Source organism: Tachysurus fulvidraco, chromosome 8, assembly GCF_022655615.1.
Source record: "Tachysurus fulvidraco isolate hzauxx_2018 chromosome 8, HZAU_PFXX_2.0, whole genome shotgun sequence".
In the NCBI taxonomy this organism is placed as follows: Eukaryota; Metazoa; Chordata; class Actinopteri; order Siluriformes; family Bagridae; genus Tachysurus; species Tachysurus fulvidraco.
In genome coordinates, this window is record NC_062525.1 from 18168554 (window position 1) to 18193619 (window position 25066).

At 38.2% G+C, this 25066-nt stretch overlaps 1 protein-coding gene across 1 annotated transcript; it reads right to left on the reverse strand.

Moving 5' to 3' along the window:
- Positions 1–3358: 3358 nt before the first annotated feature.
- Positions 3359–18210, reverse strand: thbs2b (thrombospondin 2b). The gene is made up of 21 exons (XM_027140645.2): positions 17797–18210; positions 17473–17544; positions 16674–17230; positions 15848–15932; positions 11793–12004; positions 11186–11420; positions 10920–11090; positions 10645–10821; positions 9594–9767; positions 9356–9483; positions 9104–9256; positions 8766–8984; positions 8045–8152; positions 7761–7920; positions 7531–7649; positions 7214–7448; positions 6116–6343; positions 5757–6028; positions 5460–5557; positions 5038–5177; positions 3359–4944 (listed from the first exon to the last, which is right to left on the reverse strand). The coding sequence occupies exons 2-21, from the start codon at positions 17537–17539 to the stop codon at positions 4937–4939; spliced, it is 3546 nt and encodes a 1181-aa protein (XP_026996446.1). The 5' UTR covers positions 17540–17544; positions 17797–18210; the 3' UTR covers positions 3359–4936.
- Between the last annotated feature and the right edge of the window lie 6856 nt (positions 18211–25066).

A 25066-nucleotide genomic window follows, 5' to 3' on the forward strand; every position in this document is an offset into this window, starting at 1 on the left:
AAAAATTCTAATCAACCATGAAATGGGAGACATCAAGGAAGATTGATTTTTCCTTTAGTTTTTGGAATTTTCTGAAAGGCAGCATTGTGCATAGCAAAGCAGTCTTGTTGTTTCTTGGATGAACATTAATGAACATAATCATACTCTTTCATTCCAACCCCCACTTGCCTTTTTTCACGTATCCTTTTTCCATATCCTTAAATGCTCCCAGGGCTCATTCCTGAAGTCTGCAAAAGTGGAATTAATGGTAATAATTAACTATGATTGTTCCTTCATTCTCTGCTTTTTGCTAGTAGTTTTAAACACAAATTTATATCTGTCGATCATCAAAAGTGTCTGACATTTTTGGGTCACTAAACTGTCTAGCTTTAGAGAGATGAGAAAATGCACAGATGTTGCTCCAATAGCCCCAGACTACAGATTACAAACATGCTGATAAGCGAGTATAAGTATGAGGATGTGATTAATCACTTAATGACTGTAGACTGGGTGATAACTTTGGAAGCTGATGCCAACTGGGCATTCCAGTACTTCTGACTCTGTGAGTGATCAACGGCCTGTTAATTTTGGCTGTGGTGTTATCAGGGTTGATATAAAGTCTTTTTTTTATTTAAAATGAAGGTTTTTTGGGGGGGTTTTTTGGGGTTTTTTTGCTTGGCCAATCACATGACACCATATATGTCATAGTTAATGCAGAAAAGCAAAAGAACACATGTCAACTAGTGTTGCTGAGAGACAATCGATCACCAAGCCTTCAAAGTGATTTCATAGTTAAGCTTTAAATTATTTTGTATGTCTAGAATTAAAACAAAAATGACGGTGATGAAATCGGTACACCTCAAATGAGTAACCATGTAGTTTTATTTATAATATAATAAATATCATGGAGTGTTACGGTCTCAGTATAGAACATTATAACATAAACTTCGAGCTTTGTCCTTAATTTCAGGAAAATCCATTTTCATGACCTCATATCCCCATCGTGCTATAGCAGAGACGTCCATCTGGTGTTACTATACTGGTCTGAGGAGGCTCGTTGAAATGGAAAACGTTTTCTTTTCCACTTGGCCTCTGAAGACTTGTTCCACTGCTGCCAAACAAATAGATTGAAAGGAATATGTTAGTACATGACCTATATATACAGTATGGCCTTTTTTATGTGTTTTTGAACAGAACATACCATCTGAGGTCTTTTTAGTCACCATGTTATCTGAAGTTTTTCTGAATAACTTTTCTCAGCATAATCACTTAAATTATCCGGTTATCTAGAGCCAAAGAACCAAAATATATTCACATCATGGCACAAAGGAGATCTGGTTTCATTTGAAGTGACGGTGAGGGTGAGCTGGAATGATGTGAATCTGATTTCTGATGTGATCTGAAGGTTCCTGTTTTAACATCCAACTCAATGCAGCTTAAGTGTTCTTGGCAAATACAGTAGCACACAGATATCAAGAATGCTTTGTTCATCAGGCTCTCAGGCCTTCCATTCCTTCATCACGGTGGTATAAATCAAGTAAATTGAGGACACTTAATCCATGTTTAAAAGGAAAACAGGAAAATAATTAAAATGTAATTGCAATTTCTTTTCATTGAGTTATTTCTGTGCTTCAGCAGAACACCCAGTTACTTTGCTGTAAAACAGGATTACAAATAAGCACAATTGCATATACTACATAAGCCTTTGCTGTAGAGATGCCCTGTTTTCAATTTGCACCCAAAGTTGTTTTATTTTCTTCAAATTTGGCTCCAAAACATTTATACTTGGCAAGTGTTTATATGACTGTTAAAGCATAATTATAACAGTAAACTGGAGCCCAGTCCAACAGTTAAAGTCAGAGTCCATTTTATTTGTCATCTGCACAGTTACATATTCAAATTATACACAAAGTAATAATGTCTTTCACTATGCAATAATATATGTACAGCTTGCACACGCTTTTTGGAGACTTTTAGATACTTAGACAGCTGCTGAGCGCAGTCCATGTTTGTTGGATGTTAGCACCAGGTTTGAAGAGTCAGCAAATGTATTATGCTCTGATTATACACAATTTCTGATGACACTGAGTAACAAGTGCAATAATTACTATTTTTTCCACCTCTTTTTTACATTGATCAAATATAAAGTAACTGAGCAATGTTTAATAAATATAAAATAGTTTGATTTAGAGGTTGTATTAGCATTATTTTTATTTTGAAAACCCCCAAAAATGTGTGTGTGTGTGTGTGTGTGTGTGTGTGTGTGTGTGTGTGTGTGTGTGTGTGTGTGTGTGTGTGTGTGTGTGTGGGTGGTATGTATATAGAATATAGAAGCCTGATGTAAAGCTATGCGCTTGTGCCCCTAAGGGGTCACATGGTGCTCAAGGTAAATAAGTGAATAAAGAAATCTCCATGCTAACGCTCGTGTGTGTGTGTGTGTGTGTGTGTGTGTGTGTGTGTGTGTGTGTGTGTGTGTGTGTGTGTGTGTGTGTGTGTGTGTGTGTGTGTGTGTGCAGGAGGGAGAAAGTAGGAGAAAACGAGAAATAAATTTCATATGGCTGTTGACACATAACAGGATACTTGAATTTAACAAAGCACATCCCTTGAATGAGACTTTTATTTACATAGTTGTGCCAGCTGGATACACGGACAAACAAATAGCTTCCCTGCACCATAACACTCTAAAAGATCACATCTGAAAGTTGTGAAATGGGACATTCCATCAGAGAATATATATTTCTGATGGATTTCATATTCACCCACTGCATAATCCATCATAATCAAAAACTGTATGCACTTCAATCTCCTCACTTACTCTAAGACATGACTTAATAACAGAAAAGAGCATCCAGAGTTGGATAGCCTCATCATCCTTCACATTTTAACGTGCTATTTCCATATAGTCAATTGCTGGGATTGATTTACAGCTGTGGATTTTAGCACAGCCAAAAATTCACAGAGGGATTTCATTAGAGCCATTTTTATCACAAGGCTGATGCCTTCACCTCAGACGATCATCAAAACTGATATTAACATAGTATATAACCTGTCTTGAAAACCTTTTCTGGTATGTCCTAACTGTCTTTACTGCATAAATCACAAGAGAGCTTAAAAACAGGACTTTAGTGTTCTCTCAGTGTTATCTATACACAATACTTACATAGTTTTTTTATCTTTGTTCATTTATTGAATTACTTTAATTATAGTAAGCATCATTTAGGTTAGATGAAAGTGTGTGTGTGTGTGTGTGTGTGTGTGTGTGTGTGTGTGTGTGTGTGTGTGTGTGTGTGTGTGTGTGTGTGTGTGTGTGTGTGTGTGTGTGTGTAAGATAATGTTAATTTGCACCTTTCGTATTTCCAAAAGAAAAGTAGATAAAAAATACAATGAATAGATATTTTTATTAACCCTTTTATATAATGTATTTATTTCAAACGTCAAGTTTGCGACAAAAAAATTGCTTCAATATACATAAAAAGACAACATTTAGCTCTACAATGTAGAGGAACTGGAATGTGATACAAAATATGAAACTGGTTAAGGCATTGTAGGTATACATGCAGAAATTACAGACCCACTGATGGTGGATCAGTCATTAAGTTCTTTTTTAATGAGTTTAATGCCATTCATTTAAAAAGAACATGATACTTCACTCTCAGAACTAAAAAAAAAAACTACTGCTAACTGATTCTATGTGTTTATTGTGTTTCATTGAGCATGAACCTGGTTTAGCCTACTGGTTATCTGGCTTTTTTGGCTTCTAGTGGTTCATTATTGCAAGTACAATCTGTGATGTCCGGTAGTTCTTTGAACAAAAAAAAAGACAATAGAACGGACTCTTTGTCTTCGATTTCCTTTTCTATATTCACTCTATATACTACTTTACTTTTCTTTATGATGCTGATGGAAAAGTAAGATCTGTGCTACTTGATATTCATATCTACAACTACACCAAAGTAGTGCAACACTAATTTGTGTTAAATCATCATGTCACTCTATGTCACTTGAACAGTAAGTAATGCCACCTCCAACCACATATAGAGACGTGTAACAAATTAAAGGAAAGACACTGTGTTGGTTTTTCCTTTAATATGTCACTCATCTATATTTATTCACATTGGCTTCATTTACAAACATATTATATCTTTTTTTTTTTGCTCTTCATTCTGTTAAATAAAGATATCTAACATATAATGACTGGAAACCATTGAAATTATTTTTAGGTTTATTTTACGTTTTTAAGTTAAATTCTATCCCGACACATGAAAAAAATTCTTGGCCATATAAATGCTGAATTATTGAGTATTTAACTAAATCATTGTAATTAACACAATCATGTCTAATGGTTCACTACCGTTAAAAACTCCGATACCTTTAATGCCTAGTAGGGAATATATTTTAACGGCAGAAGTACTTTATAAGATTTTTACAATTCAGTTATGATTTTTAATGTCTGTGAAAACTAATAAATAAGTATTTACAATTTTTGGCAAAAGCAAAAAAACAACTTGTTAATTCATAAACTTGCACAACAGAAAAATAAGTTACAACAGAAACGGTATTATTCTGAATATCATACATCTCAAATCAGCACTTGTAACCAATGCAAAACTACTTATGACTAATATAACACATTCAAAAAGACTACAAGACTACATAAAAAAATGTATAATATTTAAAACCCTTGGGTTTATATTCAAGAAGACAGGACTTAATTGTTATCATGAAGGGTATTTGTGCAACAAAGCTGCGGAGGCACTTAAAAATACACAGGAATGTACTGTAGTAACTTAAACGCTTATCTTGGGTGTCCAAGATGGAGTCTGACGAAGGCCCCTGGAGTTCATAAATCTGTGCGTTCTAATAAAGTGGAAAAACACTGCAGATGTTCTCAGAAGACTGGTCTGAAACTCTTGTTCTGAGTTTAGATTTCAATGACAGGAGGTGTAAAGTCATAGAATCAGTTGTCTGTAAAGCAACAAAAAAAAAACATGTTAATTACGTCATTAAACATTGCACTAAATATACAAATAATCTGCAATCTCAGTCAATGGGTCTCACCTCTGCATTCATATTTGAGGTCAGAGAAGAAGACAAGCTCTTGAGAGAAGACGAACAACCCTAGTCTACCACCAGCAAACGTCTTGTCATAGATAGGCCCTGAGTCTGCCATGATCTGCTTGCCTTCATACACTACAACCCTGAAGGCAAACAAGAGACAGAAAATAAATCACACTTCCCTTTTATCCAACGTAAAAGATTGAATGTTGCATCACTTTTTTGCATCAAGATACATATATACTGTAAGGGATCATGGTTTCTGCATCTAAATTATTCCTGATTATAGATCTAGACTTTTTACGCAATCATTTTAATACAAACGAAAATAATATTTCAAACACATTCTTCAATAAATAAGATTTATGGGCATTAACTGTTATAACTGTTCAAGAACAGAATGTGACCCAGGAGTGAGTCCATACCTAATGAAACCAGTCTTGGGTCTGTGGATAAGATGCCAGCGGTAAGCAGTGTAGTCTTTCCAGCCAATGTTCTTTGGATCATGCCAGAGTGTTCGTACCTGAACGTATCACAGACAAAACAAGCATGTTTCTCAAATTCCATTTAAAGAGTTGTTATTCATGGGTGAGCCATGAATATTAGCAGCTCTGCACTGCAGTTTGTTTAACAAACATGTTTCAAATGATCTTCTTTATAACTTTATAGCATCTTTATCAAGGGGTCTTTCAGGATGGCTGATATAGAAGGTGCAAGCCCACCTGGTTTTTAGTGTTGCCTGTGTGCCAGAGGGCATTGCGTAGATACTCTCCAGTGCCAGTGGTGGAGTTGACAACTTTAAGTGATACTCCAGAGATACCAAAGGCTTTCGATGGCTTGTCCTCCCAGTAGGTCTGCGTTATCTGTTTCCACATGACCACATAGAAGCGTCGACTGGACTGATAGCCGAACACAAAACCTGCATAGTCATCATCCCGATCCGTGTTCACATAGAAGGTTCCGCTGAAATCCACAGCACTGAACTCATCAAAGCCTGTCGTTGCAAATGAAAATGCTATAAATGCTGAGTAAACATAAAGAAGAGTGAATACTAATTGGCTTTGTCATTCTGTTTGCATACCGACTGCAATTCCAGGGTCAGAATTTGCAGTCTGAACCAGTTCTTTGCCCTGGTTTCTCACCACCCAGTGGGGGTCGATCTGAAGGGTTCCCTTGGGGTCCAGGTGCACCATCTGAAACTTCCTGAAGTCTGTAACACTGATGCCATTGTTCTCTGGGCAAGCGTCGAAGAGGTCAGGAATGTTGTCGTTGTCAAAGTCATCTTTACAGGCATCACCGCGACCATCTCCTGCGGAATGCATTCACAAGTTATCAACCACCAATCAAATGCGTCATATGTAAAACAAATACAAAAATCCACAAAAATGGTAGGGTTTTAGTTCAAACAAATATCTTGAAAACACAACGACGTCGAAAGTTGTACAAATCTGTATCCACCGTTCCATCATAATTATCCTGAATTTAAATTTGATACTAACTGAAGACAGTCATTAAAACTTTAGATACAGATCTTCTGCATTTTTGTGCCAGTTAGAATTGATGTATTTCATATTGCTTCTCCTATCATGCTCTTTTTATTTTCTCATATTTTATGAGACAGGGTCTTGGATTACCTTCATAGAAAACATGAAATGTACCATAATAATAAAGGCTTGGACCCCACACAAATGAAGGAAGCCTCATACGCTGGAATAAACACATGTGAGAAGCCCAGAGGAACATTCCAGGAGAAATGTGTATCATGTCTCAGAGTTCCCTGATTTTCTGCAGAGTCTTCACAAGCCTTTGTTTCAACATATCACAAATCACTGTTGCCCCAGGCGACCCCTACCTCTCTCAAATCCTCACCCACAGCGCTTGCTTTCTGCAGGCCACAGCATTAGGTGCATTCCTGTCATATATAACCCTGAAACCAAATTCATTTATTTTAATCAGTATAGGCAAATATGGACTAATGACTCTGGCTGTCGGGGTATTAGCATTTTAGCTTCATTTCAAGTCTAATCCCATTTTAGTGAAGGAGGAATTTGCCCCGAGGTAGGTTTGAACCCTTGACCTACTACAGTACGTTATCACAGAGTATTTTACAAAGTAGCTTAGAGATAGTGATGCCTCAAGAGCTTCCACATGGTCAAAGTGAGACTTATCCTGCCCTCACCGTTTGCATCAACCTGATCTGGATTAGGCACAAGCCTGCAGTTGTCCCTGTCATCAGGAATTCCATCATTGTCATCATCATGGTCACAGGCATCTCCTTTACCATCATTGTCATGGTCTGCTTGGTTAGCATTGGCAATATAGGGACAGTTATCCAGGTTATTTTGATGGCCATCCTCATCGATGTCCTGGTTATTATCACACTGGTCCCCGATCAAATCGTTATCTGCATCCGTCTACAAAACAGGGCAGTAGGAATGAGGCTTTCTCACATTTATTTCCCAGAAATAGTTCATGCTCATGTTTTAATGTCCTGACCTGCTGTGGGTTGTGGATGAGAGGGCAGTTATCACACTGGTCACCAACACCATCTAAATCTGTGTCTTTCTGGTCAGTATTGTAAACAAATGGACAGTTGTCTTTCTCATTCAGAATCTCTGAAAATCAAGAAAAGAAAAGAAACATTTATAACCATTACCTGTTTTTATGGTAATGTAATGGTAATAAGATATGTCAGTAATATATTAAGGATAGGTCATGTCTTGTACCATCTCCATCGATGTCGATCGCACAGGCGTCTCCTTCGCCATTGTTGTCTGTGTCGGTCTGAGCAGGGTTGGGCTCATAGGGGCAGTTATCGCACCGATCACCTACAGCATCTTTATCGTAGTCATATTGCCGAGGGTTGTACATTAGCGGGCAGTTGTCCTGAAAGTAATATAGTAAATTTAATATTTTACATGGTTAGAACACAGAATTGTGTATTCATTATGCACATTGTTCTAGTCAGTGCTAGTTAGCTCGCTTGTGACAAACTGTGAAAAACACTCACCCGTTCATCCACAATTTCATCATTGTCATCATCCTTGTCACAGGCATCTCCCTGTCCATCACCGTCAAGGTCTTCTTGACCAGAGTTGGGAAGTGTTGGGCAGTTGTCCTAAAAATGGTTATTAAATGAATAATGCTGTGAAAATGATAAGTGTTTAAGTGTTCGACCCCATTTACACGATGAAATCTAGGGGAAGTCATAAAGTCAGTTGACTGTGTTACACTTCATTTTCCCAGGTGCTTGTTTACTATTTGTTGTTCTTTTTCGTGCATGTTTTGTACATATGTTGTACGTCCTAACCTTATTATTATATAACAACTTGCAGATTGCAGTTTTGGTTTCTTTCCAGGGTGTGTTATTACATAACCAGCCAATTATCCATCAAACATGAAGAACGATGAAATCATTACTTTTGTGAGTTCTTCTTGTACTTTTATTCCCCCTATTTAAAAACTCCAGATGAAAGACATACAAAGGTTTTGCTGCACGTGAAATATATTACTGCATGTTTTCTTTGAGAGAATGGTATATTAAAGACAAATGCTTCATTTTTTTCAACGTGCAGGACATTATGGGTGAATCATTTTTTTCCTAATGTTTTTCAAAAGTCTATAAAACACACTGTCCCCTTGTCACTCCAGAATAATATCTTAATCATTATATTGTTTGTCAGGGATATACTGGCATATAGCTCATTTAATAAATATCAGCTATGCAGTACCTTTTTGCAATGGTATGTAGCATTGGCTCCACACACCAGATCCTGATTGGGCCAACCATCAAGATCAAAGTCCTCTCCACATATAATGCCATCTCCAGCATAACCAATGCGACACTCGCACTTGTACATGGGCTCTGTGACGTGGCTAAGGAAGATACACTCAGCGTTCTTATGACAGCTGTGGGTATTGTCTTTACATGGGTTGTAAGGTTCACACACCTATTCAAAAAAAAAATAAATCAAAGAAAGACATGGCTTAAAACACAGCTCAGGAATCATCAGTTTTTGTACAGTAGCTCTTGTAGAGGAATGAATATACTCTGTTCATTCTGTTTGACCTGTTTGTTTGTTTTAGCTGACTCCACTCCAAGGCCATACGGTTGTGAGCCTTTGTAACGTGGAGGGCATGGTAGGCAGTGAAATCCTGGGTCTGTATTCACACACTGCTGAAACCCACCCACTTTATGACACACATCTGACACCATATCACACTGCACAAGACCACAGGGAGATTAACAGCTTGAAATTGTCCTGAGCAGAAAATGTACATAATATTCTTGATGTGTTCATTCTTCTACCAGATTACTTACCTCATTCACATCTTCACAGAAAGTGCCATTACCACGGTAACCTGGTGGACAAGGCCCACATTCCCAAGAGCCATCATTAGCAGTGCTACAGTCCACACCTCCAAAGCAAGGATTTGAAAGACATCCATCTAACACAAAAAATCCGAAGAATATTTTAATTTCTCATGCATTGTTCAATTAATGTGAACAATAAAGAACAAAAACCTGTTCTATGACAAAAGAAATAATGGATACTCACTAATAGGGCAATCCTTTTTGTTGCATACTTCATTTTCAATAGAATCTCCCATACATTTCCGGCCCCCATGCTGTGGAACAGGGCTATTACACTCTCTCTCACGACTTTTCAGACCCCCACCACATGTAGCTGAGCAGGTTGCCCAAGGCGACCACGGGCCCCAGCCACCATCAACTGTTTGAACAGATATACCTCATATACATCAATTACATTTAGCTTTAGAATACACATGTCAGCTCTAGTCTCAGATCAGGGTTCAAGAAACACTTATTGTGGCATGGTGAGAATAATGTTTATGTGATGGAAAGATTTTGTTTTGCTTCAACTTCAGGGGTATGCATTTACTTTGACACGACATCTGTTCTTTGGTTAGATGTTTTTCCCTGTTTGTGATTTGTTTTTTATGTTCTTTTTGTTCTCTTTTGGGAAATTGGAAAAATGCATAATTATACCTATTAAATAGGAGATGGCAAAGCACTAATTTAGCTTTGGCTTCAAATTAGCAGAAAAAATGAAAATCGATATCAGATTTTCAATATTCATATACGTAATGTGCATACAGTACAGAAGCTCATACAGATGTCTGTCTACTACTTTTAAAGTTATCATAAAATGGTCATAAAATGGTAAAGGATGTGCGAGTTGAAACACATCCTGCCCATTAATAGATAAAGTAAGCAAAGTAAAGTGCACACTGGCTATCTTTGAAGCTTTCACCAGCTAAAACATTCATTTAACTATTCAAGTGATTGGCTAGATCTTAAACCAGTGATTATTCTGGCTATAAAAACCCTATTCTGCTTCCAACTCAACACAGTTGCCTCTTGTTTCCCTCTGGACAATCTCATTTATTGGGCGTGTCATGGGAGTCTTATCCATAAGCCTCTGTGGTATGATTTGCCAGCCCTATAGCTGTGTTTCCTCCAGGCTCTAAGGATAATATGATGCCTGGAAAGAATGACATCACTCTCTCGCTCTCTCATTCTTAGCTTTGGGCAGCAGGGAAAGGATGGGATTTAAATGAGCATATGTGTGTATCGCTCAAACTCACTCGGGCAGGGCATAGCCTGGCACCTTTGTGTCTCTCGTCCTTCGCCATCGCAGTCTTTACCTCCTCGCTGAGGAATAGGGGAGTTACAATGACGGATGCGAGTAATCAGCCCTTCCCCACATGTCACTGAGCACGAAGACCAGGGTGACCACAGACTCCAACCACCATCCTGACGAACTAAACACACAGGATCTCAATGTTTTCTCCATTTGCCCCACTTTTTCCACTTGCCCCACAGAGAATTATGACTGGCACAAAGAAAATGTTTTCCATACCTCTGCGGTCACATTTTCCTAAGCTACACCTCCGAGTCTGGATCGAGGGTCCAGAGCATGTGTTGCTGGTGTCGTCACATGATCTTCCCCTTTGTTGCGTACCGCTGCCACAGGTGACTGTACACTGAGTCCACTCTGACCATGGAGACCAGCCATCCTCACTTTCCATTGCTGTACCCCAAGACAGACACAAAGTAAGACATTTTTTTAAGCTGTAACACAATAACCTAAAAAAATATGATATATGAAGTGTGAGAATCACTTACGAAGGCAAACAGGACAGCACTCCCCATCAATGAAGGATGGATTGGCGCAGGATACTGGTGGGCAAGTGATCTGACGGCAGACCACCTTACCATCCTGGCATGTGCATTTTGTGCAGCTATCCACAATCCAGTCCTCCTTATTCTCAAACTGTCGCCCATCCTGCCAGCAAATGCTCTGCTGCACCGGATCCTGCATCTTATTTAAGGCCTCACGCATAGCAGTGTTCTCCTCAGTCTGAAATCCAGTACTAAACAAATGAGTATCCCCATAATCGTGTGCCAGATGGAGCTGTTTTTTTTTTTTTCAACTAGGGTTCTATTTACCCAAGTACATACAGATATATGGTTAACGCAGCAAGCTTAATCAAATAGTCATAAATTTCCACACGTCTATAAAAGTGCATAAAACTGATTTACTGCGCAAGAATTCCTTCCACAGGTATGTGTGTAAACACCAATTATGACCCAATTACCCAGCTTAAGCAATCGGAAACAATGAAAATGCCTCAGTGGGATTTCCAACTTCACTTTTTTTCTGGGACTGTTCACAAAACCAGCAGAATGACATGCCGGTCTCAACTCAAAAAAGACTTTCTGAGAGACTCACCACTTTCTGCAAGCCATCAATGAGGTTGCTAACAACAACCCGGAGGCCCTTGAGCTCTTGGAAGAGGTTAGCCAACTCCTCACACGAACGCTCACACATCATCTCAGAGGGGCTCTGTGTTGGGGGGTCTGTGTTCGGGCTGATCAAGTTAGTAGAGATGGAGGAGGCAACATCCACAAGTTCAGCGCTCTCACTTACTGTGTTCAGCTCCTCTGTGCAAAGAAAGGCAGACAAATGCATGATAGTTAAAGTGTTAAAGGGTGTCAGACAAAGCACCGTACAATGGGACATTCATTTGTCTAATGTAACAATTCAGTTACATCATGCTGTCAGTCATCCAGGAGAAAGTATGGAATGTGAATGTGTACAGTATTTGACCTATTCTAGTTTCCCTAGTAATCCCCTTGTACTTTAGCTTGTTTTACATGTATGTTCAGTTTCTTAAAAAAAAAGTCACATGTATGGGATTCAGCCTAAAGAACAGCAAATGTGTTCTGGAAAAGTGAGTGTCAGGAGTAGTAATTTAGAGTTATGGGAGTCCATGGGAGGCCAGGGTCATTTCCAGTACTGTTGCCCTTGTGGATGGGATAGCAATCAGCGTTTCCCATGCTACCCGTGCATACTGCTAGAATGTGCCTGGCTGTGTGCGAATATGGAAACAGAGACCGTGCAGAAAAGCTTGGAAGGGGTCCTCAGCATGTCGTCTAAACCTGATTGAAATGAACCCTCATTATGTGAAAGGTTTAAATATAAAAAAGCTTTTCCAAGTGAAATTATGGCTAGAAGCCTTTGCTGGAGTGACATCATACATGTGCAACAATAAGCTTTGAGCCAGTACATGGACTTGATTGGGGGGGCAAATTTAACGTTATTATTAAAAAGGAAATTATGTCCATAAAACTATTGTGCCTTTTGGGGATGGACCACTGACTATATGTCACTATAACAATGTTCCTCAAAGTTTTGCAATGCATACTGTAGATAAATACCAGTTAATTAGATTTATTCAAAATTAGATTTAATATGGATAAATTCATTTAACAGCCATATGTACAGTAGAAGTTGCTTTTGCTAGTTGTGTAACATATTTCTTGTTTTCACTTCCGTCTCCTTCTCTTTCTCACTGATAAATCTTGAACATAAATACTACATTCCTCAAAGAGAAATAAAGAGGAAAGCCAGCGTCGTAAAGCAAGCATTTTTCTTATCAAACATCATTTCATTTTCCAAGCACTCTTCATACTTCCCTTCCTTGTACAACGGATAGAAAACAATTTATACACAAAAGCTAAATCATTTATCTGAACTCCACCCTCAATTTGAAATTACATTAAAAAAAATGAAAACAGTCAAAAACAACTGAGGGCAAAACAGGAAAGTTACCAAAAAAAAAAAAAAAACGACAATAACCTGGCTGCATAAGTGTACCCACCCTTATATAATTATGAATGTGGCTATGTTCAGAATGAATCACATTCAATCTCATATTCAAACGTAATTATCATACATCTGTCATCAATAAACTGATTCTGATTAACCCCAGATAAAGATCAGCTGTTTCATAGGGTTTCTTTAAATCTTCTCGGTTACATCCAGCTGCTGAAGCAATAGGCCACACAAATCTTGCAAAGCATGCATGCTATCTCACTTGTTGAAAAGTATCATTCAAGAGTGCGGTATACATTTTTCCCCAAAACATTAGATGTACCATGGAACCCTGTAAACAGAGAGAACGGAGTACCACGTCACCGAGAACAGCACGTCCCTCCAAGATTTGTAAAAGAACAAAAAATAATTCAAAGGGAGCCTGCCAGGAGAGTACTGATTACTTTATGCATGTGACAATCTTTCATATTTTTCACGTCTGAGCTACAGGTTAGCGTGGCTAGACAGAACCCTTTTCTCACAAAAAACATCACTCCAAATTATGTGGCCAAATTTGTTAAGGTCTGATGTGCCCAATGTCAAAGAGTATAATAATTCCATAATTCTAAAAGTTATGTTTGGTACAAAAAATATGCATATCTAAAAGAACACCATAGAGGCAGTAGCATGGTGTGTTAGAGCTAGTTAGCTTCAGCCAGACCTTGGGCTTTCATCAAGCTGGAGGGAATCATTGATAGCAAAAAAAAAAAATACCATTCCATTTTAGCGCAAAACCTTTGAGTGTCAAGCTAAATATGTAAAGGAATTTTACCTTTCAAACATCCAAATCAACAGAGGAATGGCCAAAGGAAAATCAATATTTATGAATGAGGTAGCCAGAACCCAGACCTGAATCCAACTACAATCTGTGGGGTGACCTGAAGCAGGCATGCACAGGAGATTCCCTTACATGTTGATGGATCTAGAATGTTTTTGCAAGAAAAAGAAGGAAAATATTGCCAAGTCAAGCCACGCTGACAGATTCTTACCCAAAAAGACTGAGTGGTGTAATAAAATCAAAACGTACTTCAGCAAAGTATTTGTTTTGAAAAGACACAGTTATGCTTTTTTATATCTTGTAAATTCACATTGAGGGTGAAAATTTTTTTGGTCTATATACTTATATCCATTGTATGTACAGCAAAAATGTAACAAAGCCTTCTCAACTGATTGTCAAGCCTTCTGTACTGATTATATCTGCCATTTTCATCGAAAAACATTCAACTGAAATTTCATAACAGTTGATAAAAAGAGGATTAGATAGAGAATTCAGCGGAAACATAATACATCTTGCAGAATAGTTGTTTTGAGATAATGAGCCACCAAGTAGATCCTGTATACATGAGATATTTACTGGTCATACAGACACCTCGGAGATTTTTAAATCAAGAGGGCTAGTTGGCCTTGAGTGCTATTTCTTGAGCCAGCAAATTTTTTCACGCTTCAGTCCCATGTCTGCGGAACTCATTCAAATCCCTAATGACTGTTAGGTCAGCTGCTTGGCTCTGTGTGTGTGTGTGTGTGTGTGTGTGTGTGTGTGTGTGTGTGTGTGTGTGTGTGTGTGTGTGTGTGTGTGTGTGTGTGTGTGTGTGTGTGTTTATATCTTGATGAGCACCAAATTCTGACCATTTTTAATTTTATTTATTTGTTTGTTTTACAAAAAGTGGTCTTTTTAAAAACCAAAAGGGTCAGATCAGACTTACGTTTAGGTGTAACATCGATTATCTATGTGTGTGTGTGTGTGTGTGTGTGTGTGTGTGTGTGTGTGTGTGTGTGTGTGTGTGTGTGTGTGTGTGTGTGTGTGTGTGTGTGTGTGTAAAAACCCTTCTTAGCTGCTCTTATTACATGACTTCATGGATGACCTTTTGGTCCAGGACATATCTTATTACAAGACTGAACAAACCAATATCTACCTGTGTGTAAAATCTGACACACACATATATATATATATATATATATATATATATATATATATATATATATATATATATATATATATATATATATATATGTTTCAAATTATTATTAATAGGATTTTATTCAAATTGAATATACAAACAAACCAGCCTTCAAGCAAATGGCATTGACAACGTCAAGCAAATATACACTTAAGCTATCCTGTTACTAATCGTTTCTTTTGCTTGGCTATTGTGTCTGTTCTGGATCAGTGTAAGAAAATCAGAGTTACTTAGGACATTTCGATTTCCTTCTTTAGCCAGTGATTTAAAAAACTCACATGATCACAAGGGACAGTTTGCTGGACTGTTATAGAATATTTCCAGAACACCATTGTGTTGAGATTCCTCAATTCTGCTCCAGGAGCTCCAAAACACTGCTCTCATATCTTCTTTTCTGAACTGCATCCAAACCAATCTATTAAATTCAATACTTGATAATCTGATAAGTTGAAATTTATGCGTCAGGGCTGGTTTGCTGCAGCCCTTCAGGAACAAACATGGAAACGCTGACTTGTCACCCCATTCTAGTGAGGACTTCAGAGATTCAATATTCAGCTGATATAAAAAGTGCTGCTTATCTGTTTTATTCTTCTTAGGACAGACTTTACGTTGGAAGAGTCTGAAGATGTAATGTTATATATATATATATATAGAAAAAGCATTACACTATACCTGTGTTTGCCAGCTCACATCCTTGGCTCTCTAATATGTCCTCAAGTGGGATGTCGAAAATAAACTGCACGTTCTGCAGTAGCCCCTAAACACAAATATATAAATATAATGATTAAATATAAAGATCTTACAGACAGCCAGAATGGATATAAAAATTGTTTAAACAAAGAACACACACAAAGAAGTGGCACATCAAATTTCTAGCTTGAGTGAATTACCTGTTGTGTGAAATCAACATCATGATACTTATACAGTAGTTTAGTTATTTAGAATCTGGCTTTTGTATGTTTCTTCGTTCAATTCAAGGGTGGCAGCACATGGTTGGCACAGGATGGCAATAACCACCTGCCACCTTGTACATTATATCTGTCTTCGACCTGAAATCACATGTCTGAGAGTTCTGGCAGACCTAATATCTTAATTAATCATATCTAACTCATATTGATTTAAATCATGGTATGTTGTACACAAATAGTATAAGGACTGTAGGGCAAAAATTAATCCAAAGTTTTCTGAACAAGCCAGTACTATTTTAATTGCCATTCATTTTGCTCTATGTAACCAAATCAACGTTGTTGTGTATATATTGATGTGTTTCCTACAACTTTGTGTGCTTTATTGTCACCACTTTTCTACCCCAGGCCTATAATCCTCCTGGAAATGCCATTGCTTAAGTCCTCAGTGTACTGGATTTGCTATCTCCGGACCCACTAATCCTTTATTTTTTTCTAAGCCAGGTTCGTGTAACAGCCGTAGATTGCTTATTATCTGGGGTGTTGTGAACAATAGTTTTAATTGTAGACCATGAACTAGGATGCGCTCTCACCCTAAAATGTGTCTCGCGGCTGGAACCTTTACCCACGTACATCCGTCCACCCGAGACGCCCAGGTGCTCGTAGAAAGGTTCGTCGAGAATGAAGCTGTCTATGAGGCTGCAGCCAACGTACAGCGTAGCCGTCTCGCCGTGAACGTGCAACGTGACGTTTTTCCACTGCGAGTCCACCAGCTCCACATCCTCAAATGCGATGACGTTACGCGAGCCGTCGGCCCACCAGTACACCAGCTCGAGCGTGTTAGCTCTGCCGTCAGAAAGCACTTCAAACTGCCGGCGCTCGCCGGGACCCTCGATGGAGAGCAGAGTGCCGCGTGACGCGCGGTCTTGACGCAGAGTCGCCGTCAATGTGAAGCCCTCGTTGTTCTGAATTTGCTGCACGAGCTGCTCTAGAATTTGCGGTTTAACTGATGGAAGCTGGTCGAAACGGATAAAGCGATACGCCGGAGAATCGGGGTCCGGGCCACGGAACATTTTCACCCCGATGGTCCTCTGTGTGATTCCACTGCTTTCGAATAAGTCAAATACGGTCACGTCCTCCACCGGCTCGTCTAAAAGACATACATGAAGCAATAGGAATAATTGACATGTAATAACCCAGACATCCCTGTTGTTTGGATCATTAATCTTTATTTGCTTCCAAAATGGGTTCTAACTGGATGCGTTTTTGAAAGGGAAACATTGATGTGGGGTTCTTTGAAAGTTTCTGTAAGAGACCTTAAGGAGCTGATGTTTTCTTAGCGTGTACGCAGTGAAAGTAGGAATGTGTATTAAGAACAAATCGAAAAATTACCTGGATCGATGGCGGAGGCGCACAGAAACAAAAGGACGAGCCCCAAGTGACATTTTCGGAGAATCATAATTCCTAAACAACGCATAAGGACCTGTTATATGTGCAGTCACTTCTAATGTAGTTTATTATAGATTTTGATGCCTTTTGCATTAATAACTGCATTAACAGTTACACCAATTCATATATGATTCACAGTTCACAGAAATAATGCTCATAATAGTCTATATACTGCATGCGCAAAAGTTCAAGTTCACGAAAAGACGTCTTATAATTGGTTCCACATTTACAAAAATCCACAAAAATTATAGTGCACATCTGTCCTACCTGAGCCAAAGATGAAGTCCTTGGATTTATGGGGGTAAACAAGTTATGGGGGTAAACAAGTCCTCAAACAAGTTGTAAGTGGATGCCTGGTCTTGTCATGAATCAGATCTGCAGGGGGTAAAGTCACCAAAGAAATCCAGGCACTGTGTGCGTAAAGGGAGGTTCCAGCGCGCACGGCACGCAGGGTCTTTGTGTTCACTCCGAGGATAGCCGTCAATCACGTCTCCTGTTAAAACCTTGTGGTCGTGGGTTGGGATGCAGTCGTGCAGTGTATGTGCTCCAAAGCTTGAAATTTGATCGATACCGGTGATCCCAGCCTCGCGCACTCCTCCTGCATATGTGCGTCTGAAACCGGGGCTTATCGCCAGTGTGTTTCTGAGGTTGTAAGGAGGAGTCTTAAGGCATGAAGAGGGTGTGCAGTGTACGGACGGCATCGGGGCTGCTATTTGCGTAATAGATTTTCTGCTCACCAAAGGACGTACCAACAATTTTGCTTTGGGGTTTAGGGTTAGGATGACTTCACCATCATCTGAAGGTTACCCCTAGCCAAGAGGAGGTCCGGGTTAGACAGCACTAAAACAGAGCTACCCATCCAATGCTTGTGCCAGTTTATACATTTAACAGCAATGTTAAATGTATATACTTTTAACCATAAATATAAATGTGGGTTATTTCATTATACCTCCGGGTTAAACCTAATCAATATGTTATTGTCAGTCAAAGAGTCTACAATGAGCTATTCTTAATTTTATATTGTCTGCCATTTAATCCACTGTGCTACTTGGGAATGGACTCAGAATGTACTTCTTTGGGAAGGAAGATAATACCCTAAAGCTAAGACAAACCAATGACTAGATGGATTGAATAATAAACTACATAAAAAGGTGTCATTTTGTTGAAGTCAATACTTTTACTAATGAAATAATAAACAAATATCACAAAAGCTTGAATATTATCAAAGTTTAAATATTATATATAAGAATTATAAATAAGAAGTCTATTCAAAGACAATAAATGAAATCCTTAAAATAAAGTAGGTGTTATGTGGAATATAAATTACAGCAGGACTGTCATATCATAACTAGTCTAAGACATTACAAATACTTAGGAAAAAGAATGGAAGTGATAATATAATGCTGACAATATCGTTCCGTTCCTAGAAATGTCAGATTTATTGCACAGTTCTAGATTGCACAATTCCAAGTGATATATGATTGTATGGTAAAATCTGTTTCATATTAGTCACAAGCAAAGGATTTCAAGATTTTCATCCACAAACCTCTATTGTCCGAGTCCCAGCACGTATGTTGCTGTAAAAACCCAATAGGGGATGGCAGTAATGACTTCCTAAAGCTCTTGATATGCTGTATTTGGGTCAGGCTACTGCTGAACATGCATTTCAGATTTACAAGCATGCCACATTAGCTAATTAGGTACAATACATTGGGTTATTTTATTATGATGATCACATATGTAGTATTACATGGAATATATATTTTTTGAACAGAAATGATGAACAAACTGTATCTAAACTATTTACATTATAACATGAAAAATGCAAACTTTTCCACAAAAATATCTGCCACATTACATGGTATTTGTCTGTGGTTATAGGATATATATATGTGCAGCTTTCTGAGCCCTGTGGAAAAATCTATCTCGTGAAGCAGCAGTTTGCAAAAAGTCCTGTGTCCTCCGAATGAATAAACCCAGGTGTGAGATTGTTTTTCTATCTTGTAGTTTAAATGCTAGAGAGCAATCAAGAAACTATTTATTTCTGGTCATTTTAATTTCCTCTAATTTCCTCTAATTTCCATTTTAATTTAATTTCCTTTAAAGGTACAAAAAGATGTGTGAATGATTGCTCTGACCTATTACATCAAACTATAATGTTAACCTGTTTGGGAAACGTGTGTAAATGAGGAAATGATGTAATGTTGTACAGCACTAAACAAAAAAAGAGGGTTTGCATGAAGCATGACATTGTTTCATAAATGTTAGATCATGTCATAGAGTCACAGTCATTTCCTAAACTAGGCATTATGATGTTGCATGTTAGTTTGTTAGCCATTATTATATACTGTATCTATGTATTTATGTGAGTTAGCACCGGTTATGTTGCTCCTGCCGATTTTAGGGACAGTTATACCCTTTTTGACAAGTTAATATATATTAAAAGTAAATCATCCAGAGAAATGTAAATTCATGACTTCATGGACTTCCATGCATTGAAGTCCATACATTCATATTTATGCGCAGGGTAGACAGAGAAATCCCATTAGGGTGTGTATATGTTTTAGTGAGTGTTTATGGTTGATCTCTTGTGTTGCAGTGCCCCATAAATCAATTCCTATTTTTGGTTTTGCTCAGCTCCACCCTTAGTTCAGCTACCTCATAAGTATGGCTTATCATGAGTAACATTTTCTACTAACCTTGCTCACATTGAAGTTTATTTCCATTTATGGCATTATTAAAATGAACTATGTCTGTTTCCCTTTACTGGTGAAATGTATTAAAGTCCATAACAAGCAGAAATATCGTTCCTGTCTTCTTCCCTAAGCTGACCTGCAAAGAATTTACATAGCTAGCTTTCAGCTAATTGCTTCCAGACTGGCATACAGTCCTTAAGCGCTGACCATGAACAGGGGCAGTATGACACATCATTGCCTCAGCCATTTACAGATCTTTGCCATTGTCTGGGACCTGGGGAAAAAAAAATTGTAACTTATACTGTATACCTTTCATTTATTTACAATAAACAACTTTTAAAACATATTGTCCTCAAACTGTTTACATGCAAACTATTTTTACAATTCTGTTTCTTACATTATGAGGGCTCATACGTTACAAAATGATTGGACTATATGAGTCAACATTTCCTAAATTCCTTCTGAAAACCTGACCTTAAATCTTCTTTTCATCTCACATAAAGCAATAAATTAGTGGGATTGTTTTTCCATTCCGTGTCTAGATATGCAGTCTTTTTCATACACAGCTCTTATCATTTAAAGTTTTTTTTTATAAATGACCATCTATTTTTTTAAAGACTTGACTTTAAATGAACACATTTATCATCATTAAAATAGAATAACAAAAAGATGACAACCTCTTGAGTTGCTTTTATTCAAGTTCAAACATCTTTAGTAGCCTGAAGCAAAGTAGAACACTGAACCACTGATCAAGTCATATTTCTCGTGATATGATGGCATCAGATAGTAAAACAAATCCCTCTTGCTTTTGTATCAGTATTGCATTGAGACAGTTTTGTTTTGGCCAGTATTTTTTCCATTGTTATGCCTGGGTTAGCTACCTTGTTGTTTATGGCTGCTTGTGAATTACTGAAAGGTTGTTTGGGAGTTAGTCATGCCTTTCTATAAATCGCTGTCTAAGTTCATGGTGAGGGCTTTTCAAGTAGAAGTAAAATATATGATCTAAATTCATTTAAGTCCATTGTCATAATAAAATTATAAGGCAATGGAAACAGTGTACAAGTAACACAACTCAGAATTGCATAGATAATACTGTACCTATAAGAGAACCTACAAATAAACAGTTTAGAAATTAGACACAATGAGGTTAATTATTAGGGCCCATTGTGATTAGTGGTGTGTACAATAGACTGTAGCACCCATGCAAAAGTAAAGCAAAACTAGATTTGTAAAGTTCATCAAGACAAACTTTGATGTTGGCTTTGACGGTGCAAGTATTCGCAAAGGATGGTGCTTTTGGAGGCAAGTCAACATAAGGGTTAGTCTTGCTTTTGGAGGCAAGTGGACAGAAAGCTAGGGTGCCAAAACATTTGGAGGTAAGTGGAGACAAGCATGTGACATCATCCAAATACTCTTGAGGAAGTTCCCCTCATTTGGCTGAGTGTTTTGATATGTCACATGTCCATGTTGTGCTCATTTTTCATTTTCACGTGACATCACGTGATGTCATCAAAATACCCGCGAGGCAGTTCCCCTCATTGTGTGACCCGGTACTGGAAGTACCGGCACTCGGATCGCTTAGAAAAGTAATAGCAACAAACATCAGACCAGGTTCTACAACATATCCGAATTTGGTGCATGTGGCTCCAAAGCCCTAGGAGGAGTTACTCTTGATAAATTTTTGTCTAAGCTAAAATAGGAAAACAGAATGTTGGCTTCTACAAAGCCAAGAAAATAATAAATATGCAGGGTTGACAGAGTCAAAGCTAGTGACAAAGACCAGAAATGGTTCAAGACATGAAACAGGATCAGTGTATGACTAAAGTGTATGATTCAAATGTTTCTAAGACTCAAGGTCGGTGCCTGATAATGATCCAGGGTCTGAATGAAAGACTGAGACACGAAGATCACAAATACGGAAAACTCGAGAAATAAAGACTTAGACGATGTCAAGAACAGGAGCAGTGACCGAACTATTAGTTTGAAAGGAGACAGAGAATGAGCTGTGACCATGAGCACCTGAAGAGAGAGCGAGAGCAAGGCATATGAGTCTGTGTCAGTATTCAGAGTTTAGGTGTAGTTGCTTGCAAAGTTGTGCAGAAGACTAGGCTATGGCTTTTGTTTGAGAGATATTAAGTTGCCATGCAGCCGAGCTAACTGAAGCATTTAATGAGGTACAACATTATGGTAACACTTTCTCAAAAGATGCCTGCAGGAATAACCCAGGCTTTCTCACACTCTATCTAGATGAGTCTGACATCACCCAAATACAGACTGATATGGCCTCGCCCCATGACATTGTAACTCTGTTTTCTTTTTCCAAGTGCATTCTTTTGCCATACTTTCTTTTATTCTTTTCTCGTTGAAAAATCTAGGTCAAATAGTTTCCAGAGCACTAGTGATTCTAATCGTTCTGCTCCTAAAAAGTTTAACTGGGTTTGCTGTAACAATTTCACAAGGAGCTGGTCTATGTTACATGTGAGCGAGAACAGAGCCATCCTGTTTAAGTATTTTTTTTGCAGTTTAGTACCAAATCCCTACTATTATTCTAGTTACTCCGTTCCGTTTGAGTAGCTTAAATGCAGCTTGTCATCACCTGGTGACACTCTCTCACTCATTTTCTACCGCTTATCCAAACTACCTCGGGTCACGGGGAGCCTGTGCCTATCTCAGGCGTCATCGGGCATCGAGGCAGGATACACCCTGGACGGAGTGCTAACCCATCACAGGGCACACACACTCTCATTCACACACTACGGACAATTTTCCAGAGGTGCCAATCAACCTACCATGCAAACCGTAGAAACCGGAGTACCCGGAGGAAACCCCCGAGGCACGGGGAGAACATGCAAACTCCACACACACAAGGCGGAGGCGGGAATCGAACCCCCGACCCTGGAGGTGTGAGGCGAACGTGCTACCCACTAAGCCACCGTGCCCCCTCACCTGGTGACAGATCACAAATCACGTACAGTATCCAGTATACATACTGTGAATACAAACAGCAGTGTGACTGTGGGTGCGAATAATTTCATCATGGAAGGGAGTACTCTCATCAGCATAGAAATATTTCATCATAAATAACTTTGTACTGATGTGCTGTGGCACCTCCCACAAAGGGGCTAAGTGGACCCAAAACCATTCCAGCAAAATAAATCACTCATTACAGCAAAACAAACCCACCAATTTTACTTTAATTTGTCTGTAGCTTGCTTTTTTGACAGGCCCATTTGACATTTTCAGTCTGTTGGCTGATACAGTACTCAATTATGTAATTGTATTCCATGATCCCTAGCTGCACAGCAAGATTCTGGATTGCTGAAATGTATTCCACATAGCAGGTGGTTTGTATCCTTTGAGCCAGCATAGGATTACCCAATAACTGAAGTCTGCATAAGAGCTCTTTGTCTAAAATCCCCAAATTTTAAAATCCTCTATTTCTTCTGACCTTACAAATTGCACTAATTACAGATTAATAAGGGTTATGGATAGTCTCTCATACATGAAGGAGTAAGGTGATAAAAACACAGAAGTTCAACATCTGTTTTCGGCACAGCTATCACATTCAGATTAGATTAGATTAGATTAGACTAGATTAGATTCAATGTTATTGTCATTACACATGTACAAGTACAAGGCAACGAAATGCAGTTTAGGTCTAACCAGAGTGCAATAGCAGCAAGTGCAGGATATACAGTTTGTACAAGATTTAAATAAGTTAGGAAAGTGATAATATGGAGTGATTTACAGTTGTGTGCATACTATGAACAATATACAGATTTACAGAAGGATATGTGGTGTAATAAATATATGGCTATTACTATAAACAGGAATTTACAGATATGTATGTTCTATGAATATAATATACAGATGAATATAATGTATATGTGCTATGAACATAAAATACAGATGTCTATTACTATAAACTAAAATTTACAGAGGGTATGTGCTATAAACGAAATATATATTTTATATTTATATTATATTAAAATATATTTTTATATTGTTATTACGATAAACCGAAATATACAGGAGGATATGTACTATGGTCATAATATAATATATTGCTGTTATTATGAACAGAAATTAGGTGGCTATATGCAATGGTGAGCTGCAATGCAAAAAAAAGGAGAGCAAGTGTGCAAATGAGCATGATTTTATGTAACAGTCCATTAGTGCAATAACGAATTGTGGGGTGTGATTGAGCAAATGTACAAGTGATCAGAAGTTTTAGTTTAGACAGTCCATTAGCGCAATAGCATAGTGTGAGTGTGGCAGTAGAGTGAAGGACAGTAGGATCAGCGAGGGGCAGAGTTCAGTAAAGAGACAGCTCTAGGAAAAAAGCTGTTCTTTAATCGTTCTCTAATTCATGTGTTGTAGGTGAACCTACAGGCATTTGTTTAGAAGCACTTAATTATGAAGAGTTACTGTAAATGTGCTGTTTGGCCACATGCATTTATAAAACCTGAATGCTAATCTTGTAACTTTATGAAGGGCTGTGTGAGCATGCAATATAAACAAAGAATGGTAGTAATTGTGTCAGCCACCACTCGGCTGCTCGTGCCCCAGCCACAATGACCCTGTCAAGGTCTATGGCAGAGGTCAGAATATATGACACAGACACAGTTAAGACAGACAAATGCAAACAGACAGGCAAAGGTCAAAACCAGAATGCAAACACAGAACTAGAAAATTTATAACCCTCTTTCACAACTGCAATGAAAATGCATGCATAGCAAGACCAAGTTATGCAATTTAAAATACAACATAACATAATATTTGTGTGACTAGAAAACTAAACACAATAAGTCTGGAATAAATGGCATGGGTCTGACAATGCT